At 41.9% G+C, this 12037-nt stretch overlaps 1 protein-coding gene across 4 annotated transcripts in view; it reads left to right on the top strand.

Annotated features, from left to right (window-relative positions):
• Positions 1 to 12037, top strand: part of ZFAND3 (zinc finger AN1-type containing 3) — a 328986-nt gene that overhangs the window by 281039 nt on the left and 35910 nt on the right. For all 4 annotated transcript variants that reach the window (XM_030928148.1, XM_030928150.1, XM_030928149.1 and 1 more), the window contains one exon: positions 10822 to 10989. In XM_030928148.1, coding sequence (XP_030784008.1) covers positions 10822 to 10989 — 168 coding nt within the window. The remainder of the gene's footprint in view (positions 1 to 10821; positions 10990 to 12037) is intronic.

Here is a 12037-nt window from a genome sequence, read left to right on the forward strand (position 1 = left end):
TTGCTTCCCGTACTGTGAAATGTTCTATTTAATTGATGGTTTTTGGTAAAGAGAAGAAGGTAGATGAGTAGCAACTTAAATACAAATGACGTTCTTTTTTTTTTTTTTTTTTTTTTTTGAGACAGAGTTTTGCTCTTGTTGCCCAGGCTGGAGTGCATTGGTGCAATCTCGGGCTCACTGCAACCTCCACCTCCCAGGTTCAAGTGATTCTCCTGCCTCAGCCTCCCAAGTAGCTGGGATTATAGGCATGCACCACCATGCCTGGCTAACTTTGTATTTTTAGTAGAGATGGGGGTCTCCATGTTGGCCAGGCTGGTCTCGAACTCCCGACCTCAGGTGATCTGCCTGCCTCGGCCTCCCAAAGTGCTTTCATTACAGGTGTGAGCCACCACTCCTGGCCTACAAATGACGTTCTTAAAGGTAGGCCTAAGAGAAAAAGAATATGGGGATGACAGGTATGAGCTAAAAATCATCTGTCTATATGCCTGTAAATATAGTAATTAAATCCAGGAGGTACCTTGTCTGACTTTTCTCTCATCTACTTCTTAAGCACCCCATCCGCCAGAGTTTATCACTTTTACTTTGTGTGTTCATAACACTCTCCTCATACCACTTACTATGGCCCTAGTTGTATTTGTGTGTGTGTGTATATATATGTGTATATCTTTCCTTCTGGATTGTGGCTCCTTTGAGGGGACAGCTCACTACTGTGCTTTGTTTTGATTTGTTAGTTCAAAGCCCAGTGTCTGTTGCACAGTAGGCACTTAAGAAATAATGAATGAGATATTGACTGTTGTCATGGCCCTGGACAGAGTAGATGTTAATCTAGAAGCCTATATAAATTAAACAGATCAAATAAACTGGTAATATTATTGCACTGAATGAAATTGTGGTTATTTTTACAAATGAACATTCCTGGGCTTTTCTTTATGTTTTTTAGTCTGGCAAATTTTTTCCTTAGGTTTAAAATAAGAATTTTAGAGAATTGAGTAATGCAGCTATGAAGAGATGTCTTATAGCAACTACTAACAGTAGTGTGGTGTCAGTCAGGAGGTAAAGGGCCATCAGAAAAAGACAAGGAGACCATTGGAAAGGAGATAATTGGAAGAATGACTTGTGTGGCCTGCTGGGTTCAATTTCAGTCAGAGAGAATGCCATCAGACTAAAACAAATCATGATTGAAAGCACTAGTAACAAGCTTATCTCTTAATGTTTGCGTAAGCATCTCCTCCTTGCCAAGGCACACATGAGCCATATTCTGATGTCCAGTATGTGAAAGAGGTGAAGTGGAGGCAGTTGAAGGAACAGCATTCTTCTCCCCAACTGCAAGGTGCAGTAGAAACTGGGTTGATTACGCAGTACCTGCCCTTCACCTTCTTTACTTGTGCCAGTCCTCCAGCCATGCCATGTGAGCTTGTCAGGTGCCTAATGGAAGTTTTACATTTCTGGTTCTGAATATCTAACAGAGAAGGTATACAATTAAATATTCCCTTCCTGCCAGGCACAGTGACTCACACGTGTAATCCCAGCACTTTGAGAGGCCGAGGTGGGCAGATTGTTTCAGGCCAGGAGTTTGAGACCAGCTTGGGCAATATGGCAAAACTCTGTCTCTACTAAAAATACAAAAAACTAGCCAGGCATGGTGCCTCACGCCTGTAGTCCCAGCTGCTCAAGAGGCTGAGGCAGGAAGATCACTTGAGCCCAGGAGGTTAAGTCTACAGTGACCCGTGATTGAGCCACTGCACTCTAGCCTGAATGAATAAGTAAATAACCACTTCCTTAAAAGTTACAGGATACCATTGATTGCTTGATTGATTGATGAGTGGAAAGAAAGAATAAATCCAGGTGGTGGTACATTCCACAGGAAAACTGAGAAGGATTGTAAAAAAAAAAAAAAAAAAGCTTATGTTATTTGAATGAATGAACAAATAGTTTGAGGGCCATACTGTTCTAAGTTTAAAAGAGATTTCGACGTAAGAGCTAAATGTAACACATGAAACTTGATTGGACATGCCTTTAAAAACAATGAGGGTATTTCACTATACACTGAATATTAAATATTGTGTGACACTGGGGCATTCTTAATATTCTTAGGTATGATATTTTGGTCATGTAAAGAAATGCCCTTATTATTAGGTATCTATATATTCCAGGATGAAGTATTTTGATGTATGTAGCTTATTTTCAGACGGTTCTGGGAGGAAGAAAGTATAAATATGGAGGGGCGAGTGTATTAGGATTCTTCAGAGGGACAGAACCAATAGGATATATATATTTATAAAAGAGAGTTTATTAGGGAGAATTGGCTCACATGATTACAAGGGGAAGTTCCATGATAAGCCTTCCATACACCGGGGAAGAGAGAAGCCGATAGTGGCTCAGTTCAAGTCTGAAAGCCTCAACACAAGGGAAGCTGACAGTACACCCTTTAGTCTGCAGCCGAACCTGAGTCCCTGGGAAGCCACTCGTGCACCTCCAGAGTCTAGAGGCTGAGATCCTGGAGTCTGATGTCCAAGGACAGGTGGACAGAAGCAAGCATCTGGCACAGAAAGAAGAAAGAGGACCAGAAGGCCAGCAAACAGACTTGTCCCACCTTCTTCCTCCTGCTGTGTTCTGGCTGTGCTGGCAGCTGATTGGATGGTGCCTACCCACATTGAGGGTGGATCTTCCTCTCCCATTCCACCAACTTAAACGTCAGTTTCCTCTGGCAGACACACCCAGACACATCCAGAAACAATACTTTATTAGCCATCTAGGCATCCCTCAGTCCAATCAAGTTGACACCTAGTATTAACTATTAAAGTCAAGTTAAAGAAATGGGATAAAACGTTAATTGTTGAATCTGAATGGAGTGTACACAGGCGCTTAGTGTATTATTCATTCACCTTTTCTGTGTTTGAAATTTTTAAAATAAAATGTTGGGTAAAGCCTAAATGCATTTTTCCTACAGCTGGTAACAAACCAAGGGTGTTCTCTCTCAACACTCATATTCAGCATCATACCAGAAGAACTAGCCAGCCCAGGCAAGAAAAAAAAATAGAAGGCATACGGATTAGAAAGAAGAGTTAGAGGGAAAACCTTGCCCTCAAAAACTGTTGGACTTGCTGCCGTGACTTTTTTTTTTTTGAGACAGAGTCTCGCTCTGTTGCCTAGGCTGGAGTGCAGTGACACAGTCTTGGCTCACTGTAACCTCCACCTCCCAGGTTCAAGCAATTCTCCTGCCTCAACCTGCTGAGTAGCTGGGACTACAGGTGTGTGCCACTACGCCCAGCTAATTTTTTTATTTTTAGTAGAGACGGGGTTTCAACATGTTGATTGGCCAGGATGATCTTGATCTCTTGACTTCGTGATCCACCCACCTCGGCCTCCCAAAGTGCTGGGATTACAGGCATGAGCCACCGCGCCCAGCCTGCTGTGACTTTCGTTTAAGATTGTTCGATTTGATGGAGAGCTGCTCCCCCATGGCCCATTAGCTTCTCCTGCTTGATATTTTAATGAATTCAGTCACTTGTTTCTGGTATCATGATGTACCGCCAAAATCAGCTTCCAGGTTCCTGTGCACCAGAAATGGGAAGGGAAGATGGGCCGTGAGGAAGTGAAAAACCTAATCTCAGTCTTAAAAACATACCTTTGGGGTTTGTGGGTACGCATCCCCTGAAGGGCATATGGTAATTTTATCATGACTCCTGACTTCTTTGTTCTGCTGCTCTTTAAGCTGTCTTCCAGTCAAAAATGTCTCCACAGAAGCAGCTTCTACATTGCTATCTGGAGGACCAAAATCTGGTAGATGATAAGAGTTGGCCCCAAGAAGATTTCTGATGCCGTATGTTTTTTGAGCATACTAAGGATAAAGACCTCAAAGCTCAGGTGTACTCCCAAGATGGTCAGCCTTCCTGATCAGCCATTCCAGATCTCCCAATCTTGTGTTCCCAGGAGGAGAGGGAGCCAAATGCTTAGGAATTATACTGCCTGGCAGTTTGTGAACAACTGACTTTTTAAATGTTTATGATCTAGGACATGGCATACTAGGAGTATTTCAAGCTGGATTCATCTCCATATCGAATGAAGATGATGGCATTCTCCACAAAATTTTAATAATCAGCCTCTTGAACCTCATTCTCTGTCCACACAATGGCTTTTCAGCGGATGTGTTACTCCACAATTATTTTAGAGTCATTAGGAACATTAAGAAAGGAAGGGAAAATTTCAGTCAAACGAGGTGGGAAAATTTTTTTAATGGGTAGCAAGGTGTTTTCTCTCTTAAAGTCTTTCGTGACACACAGAGTAGAATGTCAGGAGAAGATGAATCTAATCCCAGCATATACCCTGAAAGCAAAGCATGAGGGGAAACACAGAGAGAAAGTACCTGTAAAACAAGTTTTTTTCAAGCCTCTTTTATCAGTTTTTCCAGTGAGAGTGTGGTATTTTTCGTGGACAAAGGTTTTACCAGCTTAAAGCTCCTTTTGAGTGGTCGAAGGAGAAACAGCAGTGATGTGTGAGGGTTTGTTAATTATTGCTCTTACTGATGTTTGCACAGGCTGTTGGGATCATAAATGTCAATCTGTCAAGAGACTGATAGGTTCTAAAAAAACTGAGTACCTCAAAAACTGTCATAGAGCCTGAGATTAAACAGATATGTCTTTCATAGAAGTAAGGGAAGGTGTGGGTGAAGGGAATAGCAGAAGGCTTTCTTCTCTTTGTTGCCGCATTGCTTCTCCCACTCTCCTATTCTGTATTGTGAGTGTTGGCTTGTACAGAGGCCTAAGAGCCTGCCTGCCTGAGATGTCAGGAAGCCACAGCCGTGGTTAGTGCATGGGGTGTGTGCAAGCTGCCAGCTGCAGGGTGACAGGAGATTAAGAGAGATTGAAATTCAGCTTTGACAGGCCTGACACAATTTATTTGGAAATTTTCAGGAGAGAACATGAGTAATAAAGACAAGAACTGTGACAGTAAGGAACAAATGTCAATTTCTGCCAGAGACAAAACAGAATTTTAAAAGAAGTGGCTGTTTGTTGTCTCCAGTTAAGCTTTCCAGTTAAACTGTGTTCCTAATTGAAAGTCTTACCACTACTTTCTGAGATTGGCTAGGAAAGTACAATTAGAAGAATTCCTCTCTTCGGAAGATTCCATATATTTAAAATCACTGTACAGCCAGCCTACCATATCCATGAGTTCCACATCTGTGGATTCAACCAACCATAGACTGAAAATATTTGGGAAAAAATGGATGATTGTGTCATACTGAACATGTAGATTTGTCATTATTCCCTAAATAACACAGTGTAACAACTATTTACATAGTGTTTATATTAGGGATTATAAGTAATCCAGAGAAGATTAAAGTACAGTTGACCCTTGAACAACATGGGTTTCAATTGTGCAGGTGGGTCCACTATGCGCAGATCTCCTTCTGCCTCTGCCATCCCAGAAACTGCAAGACCAGCCCCCCACTCCTCCTTCGTCTCCTCCTCCTCAGCTACTCAACGTGAAGACCACAAGGATGAAGACTTTAATGATCCACTTACACTTAAGAGAAACTGTGTTTTCTCTTCCATATGGTTTTCTTAATATTTTTTCTTCCTGTAGCTTACTTTATTGTAAGAATACAGTATGTAATACATAAAACATGCAAAATATGTGTTAATTGTGTGTTATCAGTGAGACTTCTGGTCAGCAGCAGGCTATTACTAGCTAAGTTTTGAGAGAGGCAGAAGTTATATGAAAATTTTCAACTGTAACGGGGGGTCAGCACCCCAAACCCCATGTTGTTCAAGGGTCAGCTGTATACAGGAGGATTATGTAGCTTATATGCAAATACTGTGCCATTTTATATAAGCTTCTTGAGCATTTGTGGAATTTGGTATCCTTGGGGGGTCCTGGCACCAATCTCCCTTGGATACTGAGAGACAGACTGTGCAGTACTTGTCTCTCTGTTGAAAATTAAGCAGCAGTTACTTTCACACCAAGAAAACTAAATAAGCAAAATCCTTCTTAAGATTTTCCTTCCTTATTTAATCACATTATGATTCTTGATCAGACTTTACTTTGACTAGTTCTGATGTGATATCTTTCTCATTCTATTAAACATTGGTAGAGAAAGCAGGGGTCTGGTGACTACCAAGAAGTGTGAACCTGGAATGGGGGAGTGGCCGCTCTCCATGGGTATATCCACACTAGATTATGTTCTCAAGAAGAAGCATACTGGAAAAAAAGAATCTGCTTTGTTGGCCATTTATGAAGGACCTTAATTAGAAGTCACTGTTAACTCCTAGAGTGGGAATGGTTTCCAGCTTGGCACGGGAGTTCCTCCTGCTGCTAATGAGCATACTCCTTGCAAGGACTTGCTTCTTCTGTCAGTTAAAGCTGCATGTAAGAGTTATTTCTCTTCACCTCTCTCTCCACATTTAACCGTTACTGCCCAAGTTCAGAGTATGCAAGTAGACTGTTAGGTGTTTTCAGGAAATTGGCAGTGCTTCAGGGTAACAAGCAATGATACTTGTGAGCAAAAGTAAATCATTAAAGTTTAATTTATTCAAATATGGGCAGTAGATGGTTCCTTTAATGTCAGCCACGTTTGGATCTTTTTTTTTTTCCTGGTAGTCTTTTTCTAATTGACCTAAAACATAAATAAATAGTTGAATTATTTAATTCATTATCATGTCATTAGAACCCCTGCCCTGGACATCTGTTTCTCTTAATTAAGCAACTCGCCCCATGGCACGAAGGTTTTGTTAACTAATTAGCAGAGGAAATGTAAATTTCTTATGCAAGGAGGATAATTCTATAGATTACAATTTATTTCATTAGCTTCTCATTAAAAGTTGACTTGTGAGAAAATGCCAGAGAATGGTTTGCTTCTCCAAGAAATTACACAGACATAGTCACCCTCTTGGACAATAGCATGTGGAGGATAGCGAGCAGTTTGGGAAGCTTATTTACTCTCGTTCTCTGTGGGAGGGAGCATTAGAGAGCATCTAACAGATCTTCATCTAGGGAAGAGTAAGTGGGGATATTCCAGAGCTTCAAAGGTGTGGATCTCTTACTAGCTGGAATAGTTCCTTGATTCTAAAACATAACACATTCTGTTAGACATTTTTTCTGCCTTGGTTTAGAATCATCTAGGACTGCTTCCTGGGGCCCAGACTTTCTGTATACATGGATGCCTTTGGTCATAGACTTGTACAGATGCTGGGGCATTGATTGTCAGAGGACTGACTAGGGCTTAATGGTGTTCTTTTAGGATGACCAGTATATCATACCAGAAGCTGTGGCAGCATCAGAAACCTCCTTTAGGATTCATTGTTCAAGAATATTCCATGCCTACTGCCTACCAGAACAAATAACTCAGTGGTCTTTTTATTAATGTGGAATAGATCAAGGAAAATCTCAGCATGGGACCATGTAGACATTTCTTAGTGTTGCTGTTGAATGCCCATTGATCAGATAAGGTGGGGAATTAAGAGAAAAAGAGGTGAAAACTGCACAGGCCTCCTAACTTTGCAGGGCAGGGGTCGGGGGGACCCATGAAAGTGGGTTGTTTGGTGATGACTAATGATTGTGGTTATGTAAATATGAAATCTATTTCTCAGCCATAGGACTCATACATTAAAAAAAAATTTCTTGCCGGGCGCGGTGGCTCAAGCCTGTAATCCCAGCACTTTGGGAGGCCGAGACGGGTGGATCACGAGGTCAGGGGATCGAGACCATCCTGGCTGACACGGTGAAACCCCATCTCTACTAAAAAATACAAAAAAACTAGCCGGGCGAGGTGGCGGGGGCCTGTAGTCCCAGCTACTCCGAAGGCTGAGGCAGGAGAATAGCGTGAACCCGGGAGGCGGAGCTTGCAGTGAGCTGAGATCTGGCCACTGCACTCCAGCCTGGGCGACAGAGCAAGACTCCGTCTCAAAAAAAAAAAAAAAAAAAAAAAAAAATTTCTTCACATGTCTAACTCCCTTACTTATTTGGACATAGTTAGCTTATGGATAACATTGCCACACTCAAATTCTTTTTGTCTTTTCTTTATTTTTTCTCCCAGTTTCATTGACACAGTGAAATTAAATTGTCTTCTCCTTGCAGCAAAGGTTTGTTTTAGAAATGGAGGTGGGTGCTTTGCAAATGGACAGCGTGTTTGACAGTTTGGGATAGATTCATGTAGAAAGAGCTCTAAATGTGAACTCTTCATTTTCAGACACAGAGGTGTGAAAGAAAGGGGCTCAGGGTCTGAGCAGTTCTCTGTTAGATTAGAGGTGTGCTGGCATTGTGCCAGGGCCCTCCAGATTTTAATCATATTAATAATGAAAAGGCCTCAGCTGCCTCCCCATCTTGTGCTGACACCTGCCTCCCAATGGGAGCAACTTCCTGTAAGGATGCTTTGAATTTAGGACTTTGTCTCAGAAAAAAATATTTTTTTGTTATAGTTTTTACTCTAGAATTTTCTCGTTACAAAAAAAAAGATCTAAATAGGATTATTAATATAAATAGAGCCATTGCTGGTTTGTGTAAAAGGACATCCCCAGAGAGCAGTGTGGCTCATACAAGGTGAACTTCTTTCAGCTGACTGCTTTGTAATGATTTACATTTAAATTGTTGCTTGTTGCTCTTGTAGAAGAAGGGAGAGAGAGCCTGCCCTATCTGCGGCCACCTTAGTCACCACATTGACTGGGCCTAGGCCTAGACAGCTTTGCTCAGCAGAGCTGGGAAATAGGCTGAACTTACTTTTGGTTGTTTTCATCAGAGGTCTTATTTAGTTGGTTTGTATTGGGGCAAAATGTCATGTAGGACTGGAAGAATTAAATGAGATGAAAAATGAAGTCTGTAGTTGCTAAGAATGGTGCAGGGCCTCCATATGCCAGTACAGCACAGCAGGCTATACTGATGATGCCCTGATGGGGCACCATCAGGGTCCACTGAACAATCTTGGGTGAAGTGCAGCATCTTCCTCACGCACAGGGAGGCTAGGAAAGGGCATACAGACAGCCTTCACTAAAATACATCCTACAGGCTGTGGCTTCTCACTAGACCCACTTTAAGTAGAACATTAGGACTGCCTAGGAGACAAATTCATTCATTCAAGAAATATTTATTGAGCATAGGCATGGAGGGAACATCAGTGAACAAAGCAGGTGAAATTTCCTGCCCTCTTGGAGTTTATTTTCTTTTAGGGCATAATGTTAAAGATAAGTGCTGTGGAGGAATAAAAGACAGGGAAACAGAGGAGGGGAAGTGCTAAGAATGGGGATTCAATGATCTAGAATTGATGATCAGGGAAGAAGCCTTCAGTGAAAATGTGACTTTGCAAAATAAAATTTAAAAGAAAATGTGACATTGGAGCAAATATATAAAAGAGATATAAAAAATGGCATATGCAGGGCCTTCATATGCCATTACAGTTCAGCAGGGCTGGGGGACTGTGAGCAAACTACCATCGGGGGCCTGAGTGATAAAAGAGATAAGATCCCATGTTGATCTGGGTGAAGATTGTTTCAAATAGAGGGACAGAACATGCAAAGTCCCACAGCTAGGGGACAATAAGGAGGCTAGTGTAGATAAAGGAAGGAAAGCAGCAGGAGCTGAGCGTGGGGCAAGTCATGCAGGGTATTTGACAGTCTAAGTATCTGGACTTTTACTCTGACAAGAGGAGCTATTAGAGGGTTTTGAGCAGGGAAGTAACATGATTCTAACTTGATTTTTAACAGAGTCACTTGTCTGCTATATGGAGAATAGACTGTAGAGACAAGGGGGTGAGCAGAGAGACCAGTGAAGAGGCTCTTGTAGTAGGCTTGATGAGTTGGTAATGGCTTAGACCAAGGTGGGAGTGACAGAGGGGTGAGAAGGTGTAGCATCTGGATTATTTTGAGGAAGACTGTTTAGGAGACTCCCTTCTAGAGGTAATTTAGCACAAACAACTTTGGAACTTGGTAGGAGGTACGTCGTGGGTATGCAGGCAGCTATTTCAGGAGTACAGAGCCCCAAAGAGCTGCCCAGTTTGTTGAAGGCAAGAGTCATTTACAGCCTTGCCTGTGATAGGAACTTTATTGCATCTTAATTACTTTTTTGAGGTTATATAAGACACAGTTGTCACAGAGTACACCCCCCTCCACCTGCCATTTTTGCTCCACCTCAAGGTGGGGTGCCCAGTGCTGCTGCTGCACCACACCATAGTGGAGGTAATAGGGCAGCTTGCATGTGCACCAGCAGAGGTGCCCCTTCATTCATTCTGAATCAAATTGAATAATACTTGTCAGTATTAGAACCTGACTTTTGTGTCTTTAAGAGTAGAAACATGAGTAATTTTACTATAAAAGATTACAGATCACTCATCAAACACTGGCTTTGGGAATGGAATTGTGAAAGCATAGTGATACAGAGATAACATTAGACATAGTCCCATCTTTAAAGAATTACAGTCTACTTGAGGACAAGCAAATACCCAAGAAAAGATACCTAACCAATACAGGCAGCCTCTAGGTCCCAGCAAGGGGATACAAAGACAGGACCCCATTTCTAGCTGGAATGGTCTCTTCATAGAATCTCAGCTTTAAAAAAAAAAAAAAAACAGCAACATAGAACTGGTTTTTGTTGAGCCACCCTCACTCTCCTCTCCAGCTCAGGCCTAGCTGGTTAGAAGTCAGCACTAAAGGTACATGCTTGTCATGGTTTGTGCGATATAAACCAAGCAAGTCAGAACTGGCTTTCATGGGTCTGATTCCTTCCTGGACAAGGGCAGTAGCCCGGTCAGGAGAATGCCTGGAAATACATTAATCAGCTGTGCTTGCCAGGCCAAGCACTAATCCTGATCCCCGAATATGTTGTTTTGGTCAGATTCACACTCTGAGAATGAGGCTTCACCAGTAAAACGGCCACGACTACTGGAGAATACGGAACGGTCCGAGGAAACCAGTCGATCTAAACAGAAGAGTCGACGTCGGTGCTTCCAGTGCCAAACCAAACTGGAGCTGGTGCAGCAGGAATTGGGATCGTGTCGCTGTGGTAAGCATCTCCCCCAGTGGCATGATGGAGACTATATCCTTAACACTTTGGCCCAGCTTTGGGAATTAAGTGGCTGGAGTCTTTTGTTCTTCTGAGTACTGTAAGTTTGCTACAGTAGTGCCTGCGATGTAAGTTTGGGGCTTGAGAAATCAGGAGTACAGGATGTTTGCCTCTAAACACCCTTTATTCTCACGCATGCAAAAAAGACAAAAACATCCCCCTGTTCTTATGCATATCTCCTTAGAGCTACATCTCACTGCTTAGTGCTTTCAACTTCCCCCCACCACTTGCTACTCTGGTTTCTTCTCACGACTTCAGAAGTTTACCAAACAAAATTCTGGAGTATGTACCATAAAATTCAGATAGTAAGTTAATTTTGAATGAACTTCTTACTATTTATGGAAGACTTTTTTCTCCATCTCCCTGTTAAATTAAGCTTTGATTAGAAAGTTTCCTTTGAACCTTAGTTCATCTAGTCAGTTAATACCTTGAAATTGCCTTTTTTTTTTTTTTCTGGACTGAATTCATCCTTCTGCCTCTGCCTCACAAAGTGCTGGGATTACAGGCATGAGCCACCATATACCCAGTCGGAAATAGCTTTACAGTCACCTTTCCTTCCATATTCTGTAGTGTAATACCTTTTAGAATTGCTGCACAGGGATGCCTACCTGCAGTGGAACAAAACTTAAGTCAGCCTTTTCTCTCTTCATGACCACATGTATCATGACACATAGGAATAAAATTGTGTAGCGGCATTATTTTAGGCTGATTTAGTTTCCTGTACTTTTGTTTATTCCCTGGTTTTAAAACATACTGTTATAAAATTGTTTGAGGACCAGTTCAGCTGTCATCAGGCTGACTGTGAGACCTGACTGTAGCCTCTGAGAATCCTGTTTCTTTCTTTCTGAGAAGTCAACTTTAGAAGCCCCCTTTCACTTCTGGGACAGCCAAAGATATCCTACAAGTACTATTGCTGACAGTCAGGACTAAATAGTTCACTCAGCAGTTATAAAGTAATAGTCACTGGAAGTTTACTATCTCCTGAAGC

This window comes from Rhinopithecus roxellana, chromosome 4, assembly GCF_007565055.1.
Source record: "Rhinopithecus roxellana isolate Shanxi Qingling chromosome 4, ASM756505v1, whole genome shotgun sequence".
Taxonomy (NCBI): Eukaryota; Metazoa; Chordata; class Mammalia; order Primates; family Cercopithecidae; genus Rhinopithecus; species Rhinopithecus roxellana.